The sequence below is a fragment of the Phalacrocorax carbo genome, chromosome 7 (genome assembly GCF_963921805.1).
Source record: "Phalacrocorax carbo chromosome 7, bPhaCar2.1, whole genome shotgun sequence".
Lineage (NCBI taxonomy): Eukaryota > Metazoa > Chordata > Aves > Suliformes > Phalacrocoracidae > Phalacrocorax > Phalacrocorax carbo.
In genome coordinates this window covers 34,951,469-34,971,061 of record NC_087519.1, presented here as the reverse complement: position 1 = coordinate 34,971,061, position 19,593 = coordinate 34,951,469, and the positions used below count along the sequence as shown (strand labels likewise).

Genomic DNA, 19,593 nt, shown 5'->3' with positions numbered 1-19,593 from the left:
TCATTCTCAAATGCCTTCAGTATGTTCACTGTGACAAGGAGCAGTCTTGCTCCACCTGTACCCAGCAGTCTGAAAGGACCTAGCAAAACATAGGATTGCGGTTACTTAACAGCAGACATAATACATGTAATACTTGCTGCTCTGGCAATTCTTCAGCTTTAATGAGCCGGGGAATGGAGATACTAGTAGAGCTTGACCAGCAGAAAGCCGTCTAATTCTCTCCTGAGTGCATAAAACTTACCTGTTTTAAAGGAGGGTTGTCTTGTTTTCAATAGACATCTAAATTGCTTTTGTAGTGGCAAGAGCTTTACATAAATGGAGTATTGTGTGTAAGTTGGAGAGATAAGACTACTTATCTGTTTTGTATTGTGGATACCTAGTTTCATGGTTTTAACTTTGTCCTGGGTGTATTATTTAGTCTGGAATATGCTGCTGAACTGATGAGACATTCTAGAGGTAGGGTGTATGATGCCCAGTGAGCACTGATGCTGGGGAGCAGCGGTTGTAGGCAGGAGGACTCTGTAAAGCCCTTGTGACTCCAAATCAGAGTGGCCGGACGGGAGGAGGTGTCAATGCCCTGTCCTTGAGCCTCCCGGCAGGCAGTGCTTAGCATTGCTGACCCGGGGTGAGCTACCTCCAGCCCAGACCTGGTTCTTTTTCCTTTTACACTATGAACATCCCCAACCCTGCCTCGGTAAGTGCCCCTACACCCTGCCGTGCTGAGCAGTGGTTTGCTCAGTGTCAGACCCTGCACTGGCATTGGTTAATAAGCTCCAGCAGAGGCTGGGTTTCCTCAGCATCACATTGCAGAGCCCAGTGGCACAGTGGAAATCACACACTGTTTTAGTCCTCTCAGTCTGGAGAAGGAAGCAGTGTTAAATCCAAGAAGTATCATAGTGTCACCAGTACTGTAATAATTATTAAGTGTTATCTTTTTTCTTTCTCTTTTTTTCTCACAGAGTTTAATAGGATTTGTAATGTAAGCAGTGGCTGCCAGAAATTAGGTCTGGTTTCTCCTTAATAACTTGAGATTTTTGACATGGCATATTGGTGCGGACCTTACTCCCTCTAACTGCTGGAGGCAAAAATCTGATAGAAGAGAGTTGATTATTCTCTACAGTTACAAAGAAATAAAATAGTGGTTCTTCTCTCAGTTAATTAAGACATGGTGCATTTATACTTATCCTTGGGATCCTCTTCCAAAGGTTTACTCCATTATTTTGCATCTGGCAACGATTTGTGCTGGCAACAATTCTTCTTCTCACTGGCAGTGGAACAGAGAAGTAAATTAAGGAAGCAAGATTGGCCAAATGATTCACAGAACAGCACTTAGTGTCAAGAACATTTTACTTTTGTTAAGCAATGTTTTTGCATACTACGGTTGAATCCAAGGTTCATTAATTTGAATAGCTGTTACATTATCCAGTCCAGCCAGCATGTGTGACCCTTGGGGATGCGCAAAGGGCACTAGAATGTCTTAATTAAATCCTACAAGTGTCAATGAGCAGGAATGGAAATATCTGGGAACATTTTACTATGCGCGCACCGGCTGATGCTTATTGTCCCTGGTTATAGACGGGTATCCTGTTTTTCCCCCATTTCACTTGGCACTGGGTCGCTGGTTCACCAAAAATTTAGTCAATGCTCCACAAACTTGTTTTGTGAATGAAAGCTAAGCCCCAGAGAGTTGGTGTCATGCCCTTGGAAGACAGAGAACACGTTTAATGAATAGGAAGATTCAGTAAAGGTCTCTAACCTAGCTCTGCAAAAGCATATGTTTCTTTACGTGGTAAGATGTAGCAGTTGGGATTTGACATCTTGCTATGATTTCTGTTGTTTATCATGATTTTCATTGGATAATAACTTTTGGATGAAACAACCTATTGATGTAATGAATTCTTCAAAATGCTTTCTTGAAATAAGGAATCAGTCTCTTCTTTGAAGTGAAAGGTCATGTCCTTGATGTGTGAGCAAGATGGTGAAGTCCCATCAGGCTCGGGTAGTGGCTTTCAGCCAGGTATGGCCTCTCTGGGGCTTCCCCAAGAGCTTGCCAAGAGGCTGGAGAAGGCAGCCTTGCAGCTAGGGTGATGGAGGAGTGGGTGAGGGTTCGCTCTGGCTTTCTCTGGTGAGACTTAGCTACACAAGAGAGGTCAAAATGGTGGATGCTGAACTAGACAGTGATCTGTTCTAGCATTAAACCCCAGCAGCTCCAGACTGCGAGCAGTCACGCTGCACCTGAGGTCAGTGGGGACTGTCTGCACCATGTAAGATTAAACAAAGTCTTAAGTCTTTGCAGAACCGGGGCGGCATATGCAAGTAAACTGAAACTGCCTGTGTTCCTGCAAATGTACAGCTTGGAAGAGCTTTCTTCTATGAAGCTCTGCAGGGCTCTGAAGTTCTGAATTTGTGTAAGAATTCATATCATAACCTTGTTAAGATTGCATGACAATTTCAAATGTTCAAATATATATGGATGAGTGTTTACAAACATGTAATTTTTCTTTCTTTATAGACCGGTGTTTAAAGATAATCAGGGAAATATTGACAGAGACTCCCGATTCTCACCTTTATTCAGGCAAGAAAGTAGTAAGATTTCCATGGAAGATTTGATTAAACTGATAGCGGAATACAGAAGGTAAGGAACAGTTTTTAATTTGGTTTGAGATGGAATAAAAGCTTGATAAAGCTGTGCAGAATAATTTTCACAGCTTTTTTCTTCATTTTACACAGTGTGCCAAAGCGGCCATATTAAGTTAGTGTTTTTCATATTAGCCTATTACATGCCAAAGAGTGCTTTAGGCTGGACTTTCCAGGAAAACTGAATGTCATTTGGCACATTAATAAATGTTATTGTAACCTAAAGACAGCGATTCCTTAAAGTAGCTTCTGTCAGGGGAGATGCAGGTGAAGTAACAAAAAAGAGAACATTATCTAAGGGAAAAAAAGAAGGGAGGGGAAGAGAGAGAAAAAAATGAAAAAGCATTTTTTTAATGGTTTCTCCACTCCTTGCTTTTGTTTCTTTGGGTCTCCATGACAAACTGCAGAGTGGACATTGGAAGGAAAAAACTTCTCCAAATGTTTGACAGTGTGTAAATTAGTGAGTGGTGGTTTGGCTGGATAGTCTTCCACGCCGGTGTATATCTTGTTAATTCTAGAGTGTAATCTCTGTTTGTACTGGATAAGTGACATGAGAATTAAGCCATGAATTTCTTTGTCCCTTCCACTCTAAATGTGCCTAGGAATAAACTAATCTAATTAACTTCTGTTCCATTTATATAAAGTCCGATCATAGAAAGATTGAATGACAACTTGTCGTGGTTTAGCCGGCAGCTCAGCCCCACACAGTCGCTCACTCACTCCCCCACCGGTAGATGGGGGAGAGAATCAGAAGGGTAATGCTCGTGGGTTGGGATAAGAACAGTTTAATAATTAAAATTAAAAGAAACAACAATAGAAATGCAATGTAAAGGAGAACAACGAGGGGCGCAAAGCCCCAGGGGAGGGGGGAAGGGAGGGGAGAGGGGGAACGAACTGACGAAACAAACCGCACGTGCCGCAGCCGCTCGCCGCCCGCCGACCCGACACCGCGCTGCCTCCCCGCTGCCACTGCCCCCCCCAATATACTGGTCATGGTGTCACGTGGTATGGAATGAACCTGCCATTGGCCAGTCGGGGTCAGCCGCCCCCGCCATGGCCCCGCCCCTCCCAGCCTCCCCCGCCACGCGGCAGAGCCTGGGAAGCTGGAAAGGTAGCCGACCCCCACAGTGAGGAGAATTAACCCCTTCTCAGCCAAAACCAGCACACAACTACAGGGGTTGGGTCAGGCCCTTAATCCCTTGTGCCATCTTGCTGTTACTGGTCAGGAAATTTTACTGAAATCCTCACTATTGTTATTAGGGTCACCACTGCTGGGTTTGTCTAAAGCATCTCCTAGATAAAAGGAGTTTAGCATCACAGTTTTGGCACTTCTCAAATTGCTTGGGCATAAGGAATGTGTCTTGGTCCCTTTTCAGCATGGCACTTGCAGAAGCTGTGATGCTGTGAACTCATCTCATCTCAGTGGTTGTTGAATTTCCTTTAGAGAACATTTGATTCAGATTTCAGAAGGAAAAAGTGGGTAGTTAATTCTCATAGGTTTTAGTTCATCAAAATATGCTATAATGTTGCTTGCAAAGAGAAAGCAGGAAGGAGGCCAAGACAAAAAAACCAAACCCAAAACAAACCATGTTTCTTTCCTGCTGTTGCATTTGATTTTAGTTTAATAACCAATAGGTGTATGTTAAATATATATTTATATCTTAAATCAGGGTCTGGGTTTCATTTTACATTAATTCCTATTATGGATCTAATCTCCGTTGTTATAATTTTCTAAACTGTTTTCATTTCTGTCATTGCAGAGCAGAGAAGATTAGCAAAATACAGACTATACCTGGCTGTTTGGAGATTGCAGTTGATTGTGTTCCTTTGGAACATCCAAGTATGATTCCTCTTTTTAATTGATTCTTATAATTAAATAGGACATTGTCTTAGGCTTTCCAGCCATAATTGCTGCCTTGAGACAATTCTGGTAGACGTGTCTGTCGCTGTATAGAAAAATGTATGCAGGGGAGTGTTCTTGATTTGTTTTCATTTAATCACACCATTCTTTTTGTCCTGTACCTGACCAGATATACTCCAGCAGTACAGAACACAATATACTGAATCCACAAGTGATGAAAACCCAAGGATCACTTTTTGGTCTCTAAGGGATTAGGCCTGAGTGGACTGAGTGGACTTCTGTAGCTTGAAGTTAATAGCCGTGCACTGTTGATGGGCTGGGGTGCTCTTATCTTTTGTGAATTAGCACATATGGGACATGCAGCAGGTTTCAAGGATGCAGACTAGATGGAGGGCTTCATTCAGAGTACACTCTGGCATCAGTACAGCAACTGCTACAATAGATGCTTCTGACTGGATCCTTTTATCTCATTTTAAGTTTTTTCTTTCTAGGGCCACATTTCTGTGACCCACTGTTGCAAAAAAACTCAGGACCATTGAATTCCTCTGAAGTCTGTCATCATGCATCTTTATACAATCTTCATATGGTATTAGATAAAAAAGTAGTTTCACTAACATTTCAAAGGCTATTTTTGTTTTTGAAATTAAAAGAAACTGATAGCTCAGAGTAGAAAAATGGTCCAAAGCAGCTTGGGCCTTGTAGTGTTACCTGACTCGGTCTGTACTGTGGCCAAGTGAAAGTCTGGCTTTAAAGGGTGTGTATGTACTAGTAAAGCGCCCAGTTCCCGTGGAAGGTCAATGAAAATTCCCTCACACTAGAGTAACGGCTTAAACATTTCTTTGGTGTGGGGAAAGTTTGCCTTACTCTGAATAAGGCTGTAAAATAATTTAAAAATTGTACCAGAAAACTTCCATGCTGTAGGATTCTTTAAAATCTCTATGAAAACTCTTCTTGACTTCAGCCAGCTCTGGAGGAAGCCTTGTACTAACAATAACCAGTTCTGTTATAACACCTTCTTCCCACCCAAAATAAGTCGTGCTAGGCTAGTGCTAAAATGCTTTTTTACCAAGAAAAACCACTGAAAAAGGAAGTTGGCCCAAGATCTGTTCAAGAATTTGCCTGTACGATTGTGTCTTTAGGGACCGACACTACCCTGCTTCACATGAGCATCAGTTTGCATTAGACAACAGAAGTAGATCTTTGTTTTTATAAGACTTTATTTACTATAGCTACAACAAGAGCTGGAGCCAGTGGTGTATCGGGGATGTTGTCTGGCAGTGTTTAACCTGAAACAAAACTTCTGCATTTTCTGCTGCATGGGGGGAAGCCAAACTCACATAGCTCTAGCAAAGGGAGAAAAAGCTTTCTGAAGTTCCCACCTGTGCTGTGTGGTCCCTGATCGTTGTCCTTTGTGCTGGAATGCCAGGGCCCTGAAGCAGGCAATAGGGCAGTGGGTACTGTTGCTGCTACTCCCCTGCTTTCCCCCCCCTAAAATACCAATTAAAACTCCCAACTGTGAGGCTCCATTCTTGTGGAGAGCAGTCACAGAGAGTAGGTTGTAGCTGAGAGCCATGTGACTGGCAGCAAACTGGCCTGTTGCTTCTGTGTGCATGTCTGTGCAATGGAAGTGAGGCTCAGAGAGACCAGACCTTCACAACTGGCTGCAGGAGCCTTCTTCCTGTTATTGCTGCCTCTTCACACACGCCACAGGCTATCACTGCTCTTCTCTCTGAGCCATTGGTACTTAAAACTTCATTTCTACTTACTCCCCATTTTGTGTTCAGTTCAACACTATTCCTGTTTCTCTGTGGATATTCTATGGGCTCCTGGAAGTGCAGTGCGCAGAGGGCACAGGAGGACTTCTGCAGAGAGGCCTTAGCACTGCGTTCTAATTCTCGAGTTGGCCCACAGATTTCTGTAATGTTAATGATGTTCAAAAATGGACACAATCAGAATGCTTATAAATGAAGTTTGAGGGGCAGCTGGCCAAATTGTAAGACGCAACACACCCTGTATTTTAAGATGGGTTGCCTGAGATTTGCCCAAATGGAAAGCTGCCCATCTTTGCTTTGTAGGCCAAGAGCAGTGAGTAGAGTCTCCCAAGTACTGGGAATGTTAGTAGCAGAAAAGAAAAACCTTCTAAAGTTTGTACGTGACCCTGAGTATCTTCACTGACCAACAGAGGAATTTGCATGATTGTCTTCAGGACCTATTGCTGGTGCTGGGGAGAATAAACCTTCTCAAGGCTTTTCTACAGCAGCTGGTGGTTACTTCTGGCTGACAAATGGAAGTTATTTGATTTAGCTGTTCCCTTTTAGTGCTGCTAATTTTGACTGGGAAAGACAAAAGTTTTCAATTATGGACCTTTCCAGCATCATTCAGGACCTATGTCTGTTGGCTGGGTGTACAAGTCAGTCGGACAAATTCATATTTTGGTGGGCACCAGGCTGGGAAGAAAGCTTTCAGTGTCTATTTGAAAGAAAGCAAAGAGAAACAACCGTGCTATAGCTGACTCAGAGCTACTTCTCCCCAGCCTGCTTGGGCTGCAGAGGACCTGCACTATTCTGAAACTGGCAATTTCCTCTTGTGCTAGTTTAGAAGGAAGTAAAATTGGGCATAGTGTATACAAGGGATCACCAGCTTCTTTTGGCTTTCTCACCACAAATTGGTAGGCTTTTCCTGTGAGTTATTCTAGAGTTTGAGGAATAAATTTGTAGGCAGGACCTTCAAATTGCTTTTCGCAGAAACAGCTCAGGATACCCCTAAGTTGGTGACCCTTCTCAGCTGCTTTTGTGAAACAGCCCTTGAATTCTCCATGCTGAAGTTAAACATCTCTCTGATTTAATGGCACAGGCAGAGTATACTGTATTCATTTTTCACCTCTCCCTGTCTGGGTGACAGAGTGCTTCTCTTCACCTTCTGTTTCTTCATCTGATTTCCGTTATCCCAGTTGCATCATATATTTAATCTAGTTCTGCAGTACTTGTTTCTTCATTTCATTTACTACGTTATTAGATAATAGAAAAACTTAAATGAGAGATTGAGCTGTAAAATTAATTAGAAACAGCATCACTTCAGTATATTATGTTGAAACTGTCTGTGTACCAATGGTGCTGTTATGCCATCAAACACCATCAAATACTGTGTGTGTCAAAAGAGGGTTTCAGTGATAAACCATTTAAGGATGATATATTGTAATTGTTCTGACGTTACACGGATGCAGTTTAAGTCAGGATTTGACCTGTTGCATCTCAGCATTACTTATTCTTTGAAAGCTAAGGCAGAATTTTACTTCTTCCATCTCAATATTACTTAGTCTTAGTAGTAAGACTGTAAAAACAAACATAATGTGTGATGGTTTTCTTTTCTGTTCTTTTGAAGACTGTGTAACTTCATCTTTTATTCCAATCAAGCCATTTAATGACATAAAGGAGCATCAACCTACAGTGGAAGTTGAGGAGTTTGTACAGGAATCAACAAAATATTCTCGACCTTATAGAGTATACAAGAACCAAATATACATATATCCAAAACACCTCAAGTATGATAGCCAAAAATATTTCAACAAGGTACAGTATGTGACCAATTCAGACCAACATTGGTTAGTAGTGTACTGCATGAGCTCTCACTGAAATGAAGAAGTAATCATCATAAAGGAGGGGAAAATGGAGATGCGAGCCACTTCCTTGGCTTTTGATCTTTTTCAATTTTTGCAATCATAAAACATTGGTACAGTTTTAATGGAATGAATCTATGGATTAATTTTGAGTTGTATCAGTGATCCAAAGAGATAATGTGGTAGTAGCTTTTTCACAATTTTCAGAAGGGCTGTATTTTAATGAAATTATGTGGGCAGATAAAATTAATCTGGGTAATATTTGTATTTCTTAAATGAAACTTGAGTACTACTTGTATTTTCATGATGACTGAAAATTGATTAAGGACAAGACAAGGTAAGTGCTGGTCATCATCTGTTTCTACACAGTCAATTTGAGGTCTGGCTTGCATTTTCTTGGAAATATTATTTCTAGTGATATCGCTGTGACTTAAAGGCACTTTAAATGTTGCTATACCATCTGCATATTTCTCCTAGATTTTGAAAATAGCTTATTTCAGCCCTTATAGTTTGCCTGTGTTTTTATGGGTACCCCATTTCTGATCTAACCTTTAATACATTCCTGTCTTTTTAGGCACGGAATATAACAGTGTGCATTGAATTCAAAGGCTCTGATGAAGAAGGAGTGAAGCCACTGAAGGTGAGCCACAAGAAGAGTACATTCTGAGAACAATGTTTGTGAGGACATTACTTATAAAACCCAGGAATCAGGGCTGTACTAACCCAGAACAATTAAAGACTGAATGTTGTCATGCATCCTTCTATATTTGCACTGTGGTTCTATTTGATCCCAGCTGGTCATGGTGATTCCAGCTCACAGTGCCATTGTGCAATGCCAGCTTTCTGACTGGTAGAGAGGGAAGAAGGCCATGTAAGGAAACTTAACCATTTTTCACACTGCAACTTGCTTATTCTAAAATTTACTGTTTACCTGACATTTCTCACTGCACTCATGGCACTTGATTGAAGCGAGTGAGGCACAAAATTTTAAGAACCTTAGATTTAATTCTTAACCTTGCTATTGACCAAGGGCTATTACATACTATTGTTTTTCTGTAGTTTCCCCACCAATAAAGTAAGTTGCTATTACTTGATAATCAAGAGCCTCCAGACTGGACTTTGCCAGCATGGAGATTGTTAACTGGTGTAGCTCTTGTAACATTGAAAAGTCAGTAAAGACTTCGTATTGTGTACTGAAATGCATAAAAGTGAAATAGCTTTTGTAAAGCTTTTTGCAGAAAACTCTGAAAATGATAACAGCAAGGAAGAAGTCTAAGGAGTCTGCATTGCTTAGAGTGTAGGGTATTTTTCACAGACTCAATGGACTTTACTGGAAGTATGTATAAAAGATTTCAGGTTTAAGCACTTAAATATTTTCTTTTTAATATTTGATCAAAGTAGTTATCAATCTTTCATGATATTGTTTTCAATGTATGTGCATATTAGATATACCAAGACTACTGTCATCAGCAGTATTTTGCAATGTAATTAAAGCATTTTACTTTTATCAGTGTATTTATGGAAAGCCAGGTGGACCATTATTTACAACAGCAGCCTACACCGCTGTGCTACATCATTCCCAAAATCCTGATTTCTGTGATGAGGTCAGTCTGCTTTTTCTTTCATTAAATGTCGGCCAATCCCACGTGTTTGCCAGAAAAAAATATGTGTAAAGAATACTTCTGTTAAAATTGCTTGTGCATCTGGATGGGCCTGTCTTGTAGATTTACATACAGTATCTCGTTTTGATTTTTTTTTTCTTAAATCAACTCAGTGTATCCTTCCTTTTGTCAGATGTTCTAAGTACAGTTAAGATGCTGTAGAATTAATTAGGAGCAGTCTAGCTGTCTAAAATGCATGTCTGGATTACATTAAGGGTCCAGCTGCGTCTCTGAATTTAATGGAAACCGTAGACATTACGATGAAGGGTGAAGCCAAATGTCAGAACAAATCCCTCTCTGAGATGAGATCTGCATCGGGGCATTTTTGTTGATCCAGTGGTCTCAACAGAATGTACAGTGTTGGGTAGTGGCTGCAGCAAGCTGTTTAGCTGGTGCTTTTGGGGATGCAGCTATAGAATAGAGTTTGTACTAGGCCTTTACCAAATGTTAGTCACACATGCGTTAGTCACACATTACATTTCACCAATGCCAAGTATTGATTCCCCAAGCTTTCTGCAGGTGAACTTAATTTCACCCTTTTAGTGACTGGTGTGTTTGACAGCCTCTGAATGTCACACGTCTGTTCTGGATTTTCCACTAGTGCTTTGTGTGTAGCGATAAGACTGGCAAACAGTGTTAGTATATAGCCAGCATTTTCCAAACTGTTGGCTTGATATTGGAAAAACTTCCTTTTTCAGTTAAAATTTACGTTGATAAAATGACAGGGGCAAGACCAGCAAATAATATACAACTACATGTGAAGTATCATTTTTAAGATTCATGTTTAGGAACTGAGGTGGAACTTAAAGCATTACATCTTCAGAGATCTTGAACCCCTTGCTACTCCTTTGCAAGCAGTGTTTTGGGTTTTAACACATCTGAAAACATCCGTCACGTATGCTAGTGAGCCATCTGGTTTGGGCAGATTACTTTCAACTTGAACAAAGACCTTAATTCAGATCTTAATATCTGATTTGGCTGCAAGAGGTGTGCACCTGTCCTGAATGTTCCTAGTACAGCAAGTAGAGTCTTTTAAAGAATGTTGTATGCTATCAAGAAAGTTGTCTTAATCTCCCTGTCTGAATGCCCATTTCGTATCTATGTTTACGGTATTAGCTTCTTACCCATAAGCTTTTTTAACACTGGAAGCATTTATCAACAATTCCTGAACCTTACTTTAAGCATAGGATTAGCTTGGATAAACTTTGTTATAGCTCACAAGGGCAAGGGGTCTTTTTTTATTAGTTCCTATGGTAACATGTTTTGATTTCTTTGTATTTTTATTCCAATAGGTTATTACTACCTCAAACCCAATCTGTAGGGATTCATGGATGACATGATATGGGTTTTAAGACTGAGCAGAAATCATTAATAGAAGTTTGGTTTTGTGTCAGCCTTCATTACTTGGTCTTTGCCATGAAATGATGATGAAGCAGTAGCAGAGATGTCTATTTTTCAGTTTGGTCATCCTGAAAATATGGTAATGGTGATGGCTTTTTATGGCTGCTAGAGTGCAGGTGATCACTTCTAAGCAGGGTCCATCACTCTTTAGTTCTGTCTTCTTTCATCTTGCGCGCTTTCATCATAAATGCAAATATTCATCCACAAGACAGAGAGGAGACTATCTGTTTTAAGTAAAAATGATGGAAGATCATCCTAAACAATTTCCTTTAGAGAGCATCTATTACACATCAGACAAACATTAGCCAGTAAAGGCAGGCTGTACTTAGGCCTCTGTGTAGAGAGCGATGTCACTCATTTAGACCATCTCTGATGCCTGGTTTAATCAATTTTTAAACTAAAGTGAGGTGTAACATTTTACATTTCAGGTGAAAATTGAACTTCCCACTCAACTCCATAAGAAACACCACATTCTGTTTTCATTTTATCATGTCACCTGTGACATAAATGCAAAAGCTAATGCCAAAAAGAAAGAGGCTCTGGAAACACCAGGTACCTGTAGTAGAATTACTTTCAATTATAAATATAAATGATGTACATTCAAATAAGGATTGCAGAATTTCTGGCTGGATATTATTGTCTTCCTTTGAACTTGAGAAGCTTGTTTTTCCAAAGTCATATTGATTTCTTCTTGTGCACAGTGGGATACGCATGGCTTCCTTTGTTGAAAGATGCCCAGTTAGCTTCCCAAGAACACAACGTGCCAGTGGCAAGCAGTTTGCCTCCCAACTACTTGAGTCTTCAGGAACCATCTGGTGGAAAGGTATTAATTCATATTTTCGTATTATTCAAATGGCGCAGAACATTTATTTGCAGATGTTTTACATGAGATCTGATTAGCATTTGCACTTACCTGGAAGTGTAAACGATAAATAGGGTATCTGGTTTAGAATATTCATATGCATATTGTTGTGTATATTAACTAATATGTATACCACTGGTCATGATTCATTCTCCAGTTTTGTAGTGTGGTATCATACTTTTCCAGTGATCCTGTCCAGTTTGTATTTTTTGTGCCTTCTCGTGTTTGTTTCACTATTGTCATGTGGATAGGGTAGGCCGGTGAGCTGGTCCGTTGAATGATAATGTTCATGGGCCTGTGCTGGCAAGTGGGTTTGTATTGCAATAATTCTGCAGTTGTGAAAGCACGGTAGCCAGCACAGTTCATGCACGCACATGTGCAAAGCTATGCAGTGAAATTTTGATGCAGACTTGAATAAGTAGGAAATAAATGGGAAAATATTTTTGGTTTGTTCTGTTTTTGTTTTAATAGCAGACCGGCTGTGATGTAAAATGGGTAGACAGTGGGAAACCACTTTTCAAAGTCTCTACTTTTGTTGTATCGACAGTAAATACTCAGGTAAGCAGAGTTTTCTCTTAGCTCTGTTACCTGCTTACAAACCAAAAGTGTCAAGGAATGTCTGAAAGATATTTTAAAATCTTTTATGAATTTGTTTCTCTAACATTTAAAAGTTATTTGAATATAGAAGGGCAAGATGACAATGATGGAATAAACGCTATAAGGAAAAATAGAAATTGTTTAAGATTATACCAATGGAAACATCATGGAATATCTGTTTAAACATCAAGAAAATAAACGGTGAGCACCAGGAAGTAAAAAAACCGAAAATCTGGCCATTGAATTCCCTTAGATTGTGAGGAAAAAATTAATTGCTCACAACACCAAAAAAAAAAGTGGTCAAAGCACCTAGAAGTGAGCTGTGTATAACAAGCTGTGCTGGCCAGTGGATTGGGCTAAATAAGTTGATCTGTCTTTCTGTGTCTTATGTCTAAGGCGGCAGGGACCATGTGTGTTCTTCGGTAGCACAGGGCATTGCTGTAACCAATTTATGGAGCTGGACTCTCATCCTTTCTATAACATACATTAATGTGAATGTTTATCATTTTAGGATCCATACCTGAATAACTTTTTCAGTCAGTGCCAAGAAAGGGAGAAGGACCTATCCCAGCTTCCTACCTCAAACTTTATTAATTCTTGTAAGGTAAAGTAACCTGCAGCATGAACTGTGCTATAAAATTGTATTTATGGCTTTCTTTCAGCTGATCCATCACTGCACAATTGTAAACACAGCATAGGCTTACCAGGAGGCAATGGGTCCATGACAACTCCAGTTAGACTTACTTGTTGTGACAGGTGCATTACTGGTCACGGAGCAGTCTCCCATCCCTTCTCATTTAGAGCATGGCTGCATCTGCCCCATCAACTTTAATCCAGCTTATGCTAAGCCTCAGATCCTGTAAAAGTACAGTGTAAAGTTGCTCTGTTGCTCTAGGAATGTCCGGGAAAAGGAGCTGTAACCTGTAGAGTTGCAGTATTCCTGCTAGCCCTCTCTTGCCTTAGATACATTGTATGCTTACCTCCTACTTGGTTCTTCATACTTCTGCTCTAAAAACCTGGATGCTATCCAAAGGGCTGTTTATGGTATTTTGCATGTATAAATCAAAGGTGCTTGTTGTCTGTCAAGTTCTGAATTCAGAAAGAATGTACCCTTTCTGCAGAGATGAAACAAATAAGCAAGAACTGTGTTAAATGTGACTGTATTCAGTAGAGATCAAAAGCTGTGGGAAAGGAGGAGTATAACAAGCAAATTAGAGGAGCAGCAGGTAAATTTAGGGCCATGATTCTTTACCTGTTTGTGAATGGTGAAATTCAGAGCTCTTGTTTTGCAATCTGCTTAGTGAATTTTAACAGGAATTAAGCAAGAAGACTGAAGGGTAGCTGTGACACTGTTCCACAGTACTAGCTCTAAAATATCGTACATATAACTTGAATTTATTATTTTTCCTTTTAGCAGTCTGTAAAATCTAATAGGTATTTTGGGGTTTAGATGTTAACATCATGTAGGTACTTTCCCTCTTTCCTTCATTGTTAATGTTTTCCTGTTTGAGTGTACCTTAATCAGATGTTATAGAGCTGCTTGGGAAGAGATTTGGTTTCAATAAACAAACAATAAGTTCCAGCAAATCATGACAGTTTTCTGGGCAAGTCCCAAAGGTACTAGAACAATAGTACAACAAACGGCAAAGGGTTTGTTTTGTTTTTAAATAGTCTGGATTTAAAGAAATGATTAAGGGATATTTTCAAAAATCAAAGCATCAGTGATATTTAGAAGTTATACCTCTACAGAATGAAGTCCTTAACTATTAATTTTTGGGAAGCCATTGAGCATATTGGACAAAGTTTAGGAATCCATGAAAGCTTCACAACTTTCTAGACAGTAAGTCAGTTACCTAAACTGGCAGAATTGCACTGTTCTTTATTTGCTGTTTGTATCATAGAATCATTAAGGTTGGAGAAGACCTCTAGGATCATCAAGTCCAACCATCGACCCAACACTACCGTGCCTCCTAAACTACGTCCAGAAGTGCCAAGTCTACATGTTTTTTGAACACCTCCAGGGATGGTGACTTCACCACCTCTCTGGGCAGCCTGTTCCAATGCCTTTGTAGTTTACCTTTCAAAAATATTTTAGTAATTTTATAGAGAATAGAGACAATGTTGTATGTGGCAAGGAATCAACTATGCAATATAACCAGGGAATAAGTAATTTTCTCAGGATTATTTTGGTTTTATTTATAAATCACTCAACAATTTTGAAGACATTCTGGAATGATTTGGAAATGACTGAATTGAAAAACTAGGAGGAATTCAAAGGAGGTTGTTTCAGTTAAAAGCCCAATATCCTCCTTGATCAGAGAAGATAATGTCAGTCTAGTCAAGTTAGAGTGTTAATACTACATTTTACCAATGCGCTTTTAACATAAATATTTTAGCCGCAACAAGTTCAGTTTATCAGATCTCTGCATAAAAAGAATGAGTTTTCCTAAAAATATTAGGAAATGCGTATCTTGAAAATAGTAATTAAGTTCTTTTATTGCTTTTATGTACGTATCCTTAGTGAAATATGAAAAAGCTTTCTGTCTTCCCCGTCCCCGCTCTAAAGTCAGGGTGGAGCAAAATATTGGAGTTCTGAAACTTGAACAATACCTACAGTAACGTTGATAGTTGTATTTAAAACAACCTCCGTGGGGAGCTGGTCCTCTACTAAGTTGTCCTGTTTTCCTACTGCTATTACACCAGTGGCTGCACTGCATTTTACCTGCTGAAGCAGAAGAGCAAGTAATCAGCTTTCGTTGCTTGTATTGGAAATCTCTCATTTTCTTTCTTACATCTGTTACAGAATTTGCTGAAGATCGAGAAGATCAATGTAATTATGAATTTCCTTCCTGTAGTCCTGAATCAACTTTTTTGGGTTTTGGTGCAAAACAGTGATGATGAAGTTACAACAGCTGTGACCAGGTATTTGAGTGTTTTCTGTATGAGGAAAAGAATTAACTCTATAATGCAAATGTGTATGTTGGTCCAATTATAGCTGCTCTTACAAAGGCCAACTATGACATTTAGAGTTTAGTAGGTGAGAATGCCTGCTTGCCCCTTAACACAGGGCTCTGCAAATCATGCGTGGAAGAGCGTGGTATCATGTGGCTGACTCTGATACAACCAGGAAATCACTGCCCATGGTGGATGTTTCTCTGTACTCTGAGGCAATCATAGATAAAGGTCTCATTCTTAAGGAGCTAAGTACTTCCTAACAAAGCTGAATATCAATTTTGATTTATGTTTGGGTCTGAGGATGTGGAGATCAGCATGGGAGGAGGTTAGCATCTTGCAGTATCCAATGCAGAGTCAAACCACCAGGTCACACTGTTCTGGGGCATTTTTTAATTAGAGTATATCAGCAATAACTGAAGAGCAATGGAAGCATTTTCCAGTGAGCAGGCAAACAGCTGGAATGATTTGCTGAGTCTCTTACCCTTCACATAATGAAATTGTCTTTATTGATGCTGTTAATCAGGGCAGCAGGAAAAAAAAAATGCTGGAGAGATTATTATTGGTCTCTGCAGGAGGGCAGAAAGTTGCATTGCATTTTCTTTTGGCCATAATGGTGTTTTTGTTGTACTTCTGCCAGTAGCTAAATGTGGGGACTACAGTACAACTAGTACGAAGAAATGGCAACTGTCCTCAGCAACCCTGTTAGACTAATCTGCTGTCAGTATATTTTCTTTCTTTCCACAGATTGTTCTTCAGAATTAGTTCCTGAAGAAAGATTAATTAGGAAAACTTAAAGGAGCAAGGAAGCAGGATTCCTCATCTTAGACTTGGAAAGCTAGAGTTTCAATATTATTTATCAAAGTCCAGCTTTACCACACCTAGGCACTAGGCTTAGAAGAACCTTCCCTTGTAAATATGTGTGATTTCATCACTGCATACTGTTTTCAAAGGGAGAGAGGCAGTTGGACCTTTGTTCAGGACCCCTTTGTGGCCAACAAATCAACTGATGTTAAGGCTAGATAGATTGAAGAATTGTGTCCCAGGCCAGAATTTCAGTATCAGTTAACTGACCGGAAAAGAAATGCTATAGAAGAAGCAGCTGTTAAAAAAATAGTTTTAATGATCAGATGGAAGAGTCGCATGACGTTAGTTTTTCGTGCTTCAGCTTTTGACTATGTACCCACCTGTCCAAAAAAAGAAAATAAGGATTCTCCGTGTTTTTCTTGTATGTGTGGTAGCTTTTGTGCTGGTAGAGTTGGTGTCAATGGGAATATGCATGTCTGCTGTGTGCGCCATTCATTGATGTGTCCTATATATACACACATTGTATTTTGTTCTGAATAGCTTGAAGCAGCTTGTGTTGAACAAATTAAAAGCAACAACAACAGAATGAGAGCATAGATTGGCTTATGTGTTGGGGAGAAAACATTATTCCTTTTATACCCTCTAATGGTTATTTACTTGTCTGGAGGCCCGTGTATGTCGTCATTTCTGTCTCATCTTTGCCAGAACTTGTTTCAGTTTCAGATCAGAATGGGCACAACTAGTCTTTTCATAGCTTTTGTGTTTTGCTTCAAGTTTTACTTCTACTAACAGCAAGAAATGAGATATATGATAAATACTGATTTTAAAAAATTACAAAGTTTTGGAATCCAGTAATAAGAATTGGCAGAAAACACTCGAATCACCAAGCTAGTCAAAATGACTACTTGTATGTGGACCACAGTCAGGGATATTAATAATCCATTTTAGTCGTACCGTTGTTACGCTTACTCCTGAATTTGAGATATGGTTCACTAATTTTTGAAGTTTAAGAATCATTAACTGTTTCCTCCCCATCCTTTTAATATAAAAACAAGATTATAAAATTGCAGAGTCTTTTCTATATTAAGCATCCTGAAAAAAATGAGATCCCAATAATCAAGAGGAAATCTCATGGTAAGTTGAAGACGACTTCTTGTTCAGACTTGTGTTTTCTGAAACAGGATGATCTCAGTACAAAGAAGGCCCAGGTACATATTGAAGAGAGAACTTTGCTGAAACACTTGGTCTCAAGTAGTGCTATCTCTGCTGTTAGTAGAAGCTCTGCTTGTGAGAGGGTGCCAGCATGACCCAGGCAATTTTCTTCCATGTTGCTGATCACCAAGCTGATCTGCAAAAGCTCAGAGCATCTATGGTTGCACCAAGTGTCCAGCCTCTCCCTGCGGTGCAGCAATAAGAGGGTGCTGTGCTCAGCCTTTTGTTCCTGAGTGCTAGGGCACTCTGACTGGGGCTGAGTCTGAGGTTATGGGCAAACAGTGCAGGAGAGGGGCATGCTCAGGCTTGAGCCTAGGCTTGTGTTTGTCTTTGATTAACAGTGCTGTCCAAAGCAAAGTGTCAGAGCTTTACAGAATTGCCAAGATCTGAGAGAACCTGACAAGTAACATAACCAGAGGAAGAGGGTCTTGCCTCTCTGGTTCATTAACATACTCTAATTTTTCTTATTCCTAATCATCCAAGGTTTGTATAGTTATAGTTTAGTTAATAGTTTTCTTTTGTTGTAATATGGGTACAGTTATAATCATTAAATCAGGGTGCATTTTGTTAAATGAATGCATATATAACAGCATAATCCACGCAAGTAGAGGGCCCAAGGAGTGACTGTTTTTTCCCAGTGGGACAATTTCTGCACACAGTATTCATGATTTGGATCACAATCTTTGTGGAGTGTGTTAAATGAGGTTGCAATAACAGAACAATGTGATGCATCAGATAGACTTTTTCTGCCTTACGACATAAAATAGCTCAGTTTTTTCTTTTTTTACCTTGCAGGGTTCTTACTAACATTGTTGCTAAGTGCCATGAAGAACAACTAGACAACTGCATCGATTCTTATGTGACGGTATGATTGTTGTTATACTGTTAACCATTTGGGGGGGGGGGGTTTGGGTTTGTTTTTTGTGGGTGTTTTTCCTATTTACTCTTAGTTGTACTTGTTCATACATTTCTCTGCATTTGCATTATAGCTTCCTGCCACTAGTAGGCTGGATGACTCTGGTTAGGAAACTAACATGAGATTTGGAAGATGTCAAGTCAATTCTCCTCCTCTGCCATGAGTTTCTTGTGTCAGCTTGAACAAATTACACTGCCTCTCTTCAAGGGCATCCTGCAGAGGGACACTCAATGGAGTGTCCTTCTCCACCAAACTCTGCTGCATCCTGGCTCACAACCTTACTCTGTTGAGGAGATCAAAAGGCTGCTCATGTTTCCTCTGCACAGTGCAGCTTTCTTTCCATGGGACACCAAGCTGAGGAAGCAGCAGTGCACTCTTAAAGGGTACTGGGGTGTGGGAGGTGATCCATAGTCAGCTGACGAGTAGAGCTTACATTTTATAAGCAAGACTTAGCGCAGATGCAGTTCCACTGAGCTTCTAGGGGTGTAGCCTTAGCGTCAGTCTTTATGAAATGGTGTTAAACTGAGAATTTCCCACCTTGCAGGGCATTTGTGGATTATAAGTAATATATGTGACATACATTATAGTGGGGTTGGGTTTTTTAAAATTTACTTTAGGAATAAAGTGAAAGCAAATACATTCCTTATGAACTCTGAAACTTTAGCATGTTCATGGGTAGAATAATGAAAGTATGGTAGGAGTTAGGTTACTAAATGGGAAAGCTGTTTTAATTTCAGTGTTGCCGACTGTTGGTTGATATTTCCATGGTATGGATTTACTTTTGTACTTGATGAAAGTACCTGTTTACAGGTGATGCATCTCAGGATCGTAGTAGTAAAATTTTAATGTCAAGTACCCTGATTTAAGCACAAAGGAATTCTGCTGAGGTTCAGCAGAACTCTTCAGCCTCCAAAGTAAATGACCTATATAACATTTAAATGTAGTTAATTAAATGGATATTAACACCTCTTCTACTCAATAACTTCTCAAAATTGCAATAGACACCTATTGCAGCTAAGTATCTCTGAAATGACAGGTGATTATTAGGCCACACTAAAAGTCCATTTAGCC

At 39.7% G+C, this 19,593-nt stretch overlaps 1 protein-coding gene across 5 annotated transcripts in view; it reads left to right on the top strand.

The window, feature by feature from the left end:
• Positions 1 to 19,593, top strand: part of DOCK10 (dedicator of cytokinesis 10) — a 165,811-nt gene that overhangs the window by 103,534 nt on the left and 42,684 nt on the right. For all 5 annotated transcript variants that reach the window (XM_064457385.1, XM_064457383.1, XM_064457384.1 and 2 more), the window contains exons 15-25: positions 2,513 to 2,635; positions 4,398 to 4,477; positions 7,880 to 8,067; positions 8,689 to 8,754; positions 9,626 to 9,718; positions 11,605 to 11,728; positions 11,878 to 11,999; positions 12,510 to 12,596; positions 13,147 to 13,239; positions 15,439 to 15,557; positions 18,402 to 18,471. In XM_064457385.1, coding sequence (XP_064313455.1) covers positions 2,513 to 2,635; positions 4,398 to 4,477; positions 7,880 to 8,067; positions 8,689 to 8,754; positions 9,626 to 9,718; positions 11,605 to 11,728; positions 11,878 to 11,999; positions 12,510 to 12,596; positions 13,147 to 13,239; positions 15,439 to 15,557; positions 18,402 to 18,471 — 1,165 coding nt within the window. The remainder of the gene's footprint in view (positions 1 to 2,512; positions 2,636 to 4,397; positions 4,478 to 7,879; positions 8,068 to 8,688; positions 8,755 to 9,625; positions 9,719 to 11,604; positions 11,729 to 11,877; positions 12,000 to 12,509; positions 12,597 to 13,146; positions 13,240 to 15,438; positions 15,558 to 18,401; positions 18,472 to 19,593) is intronic.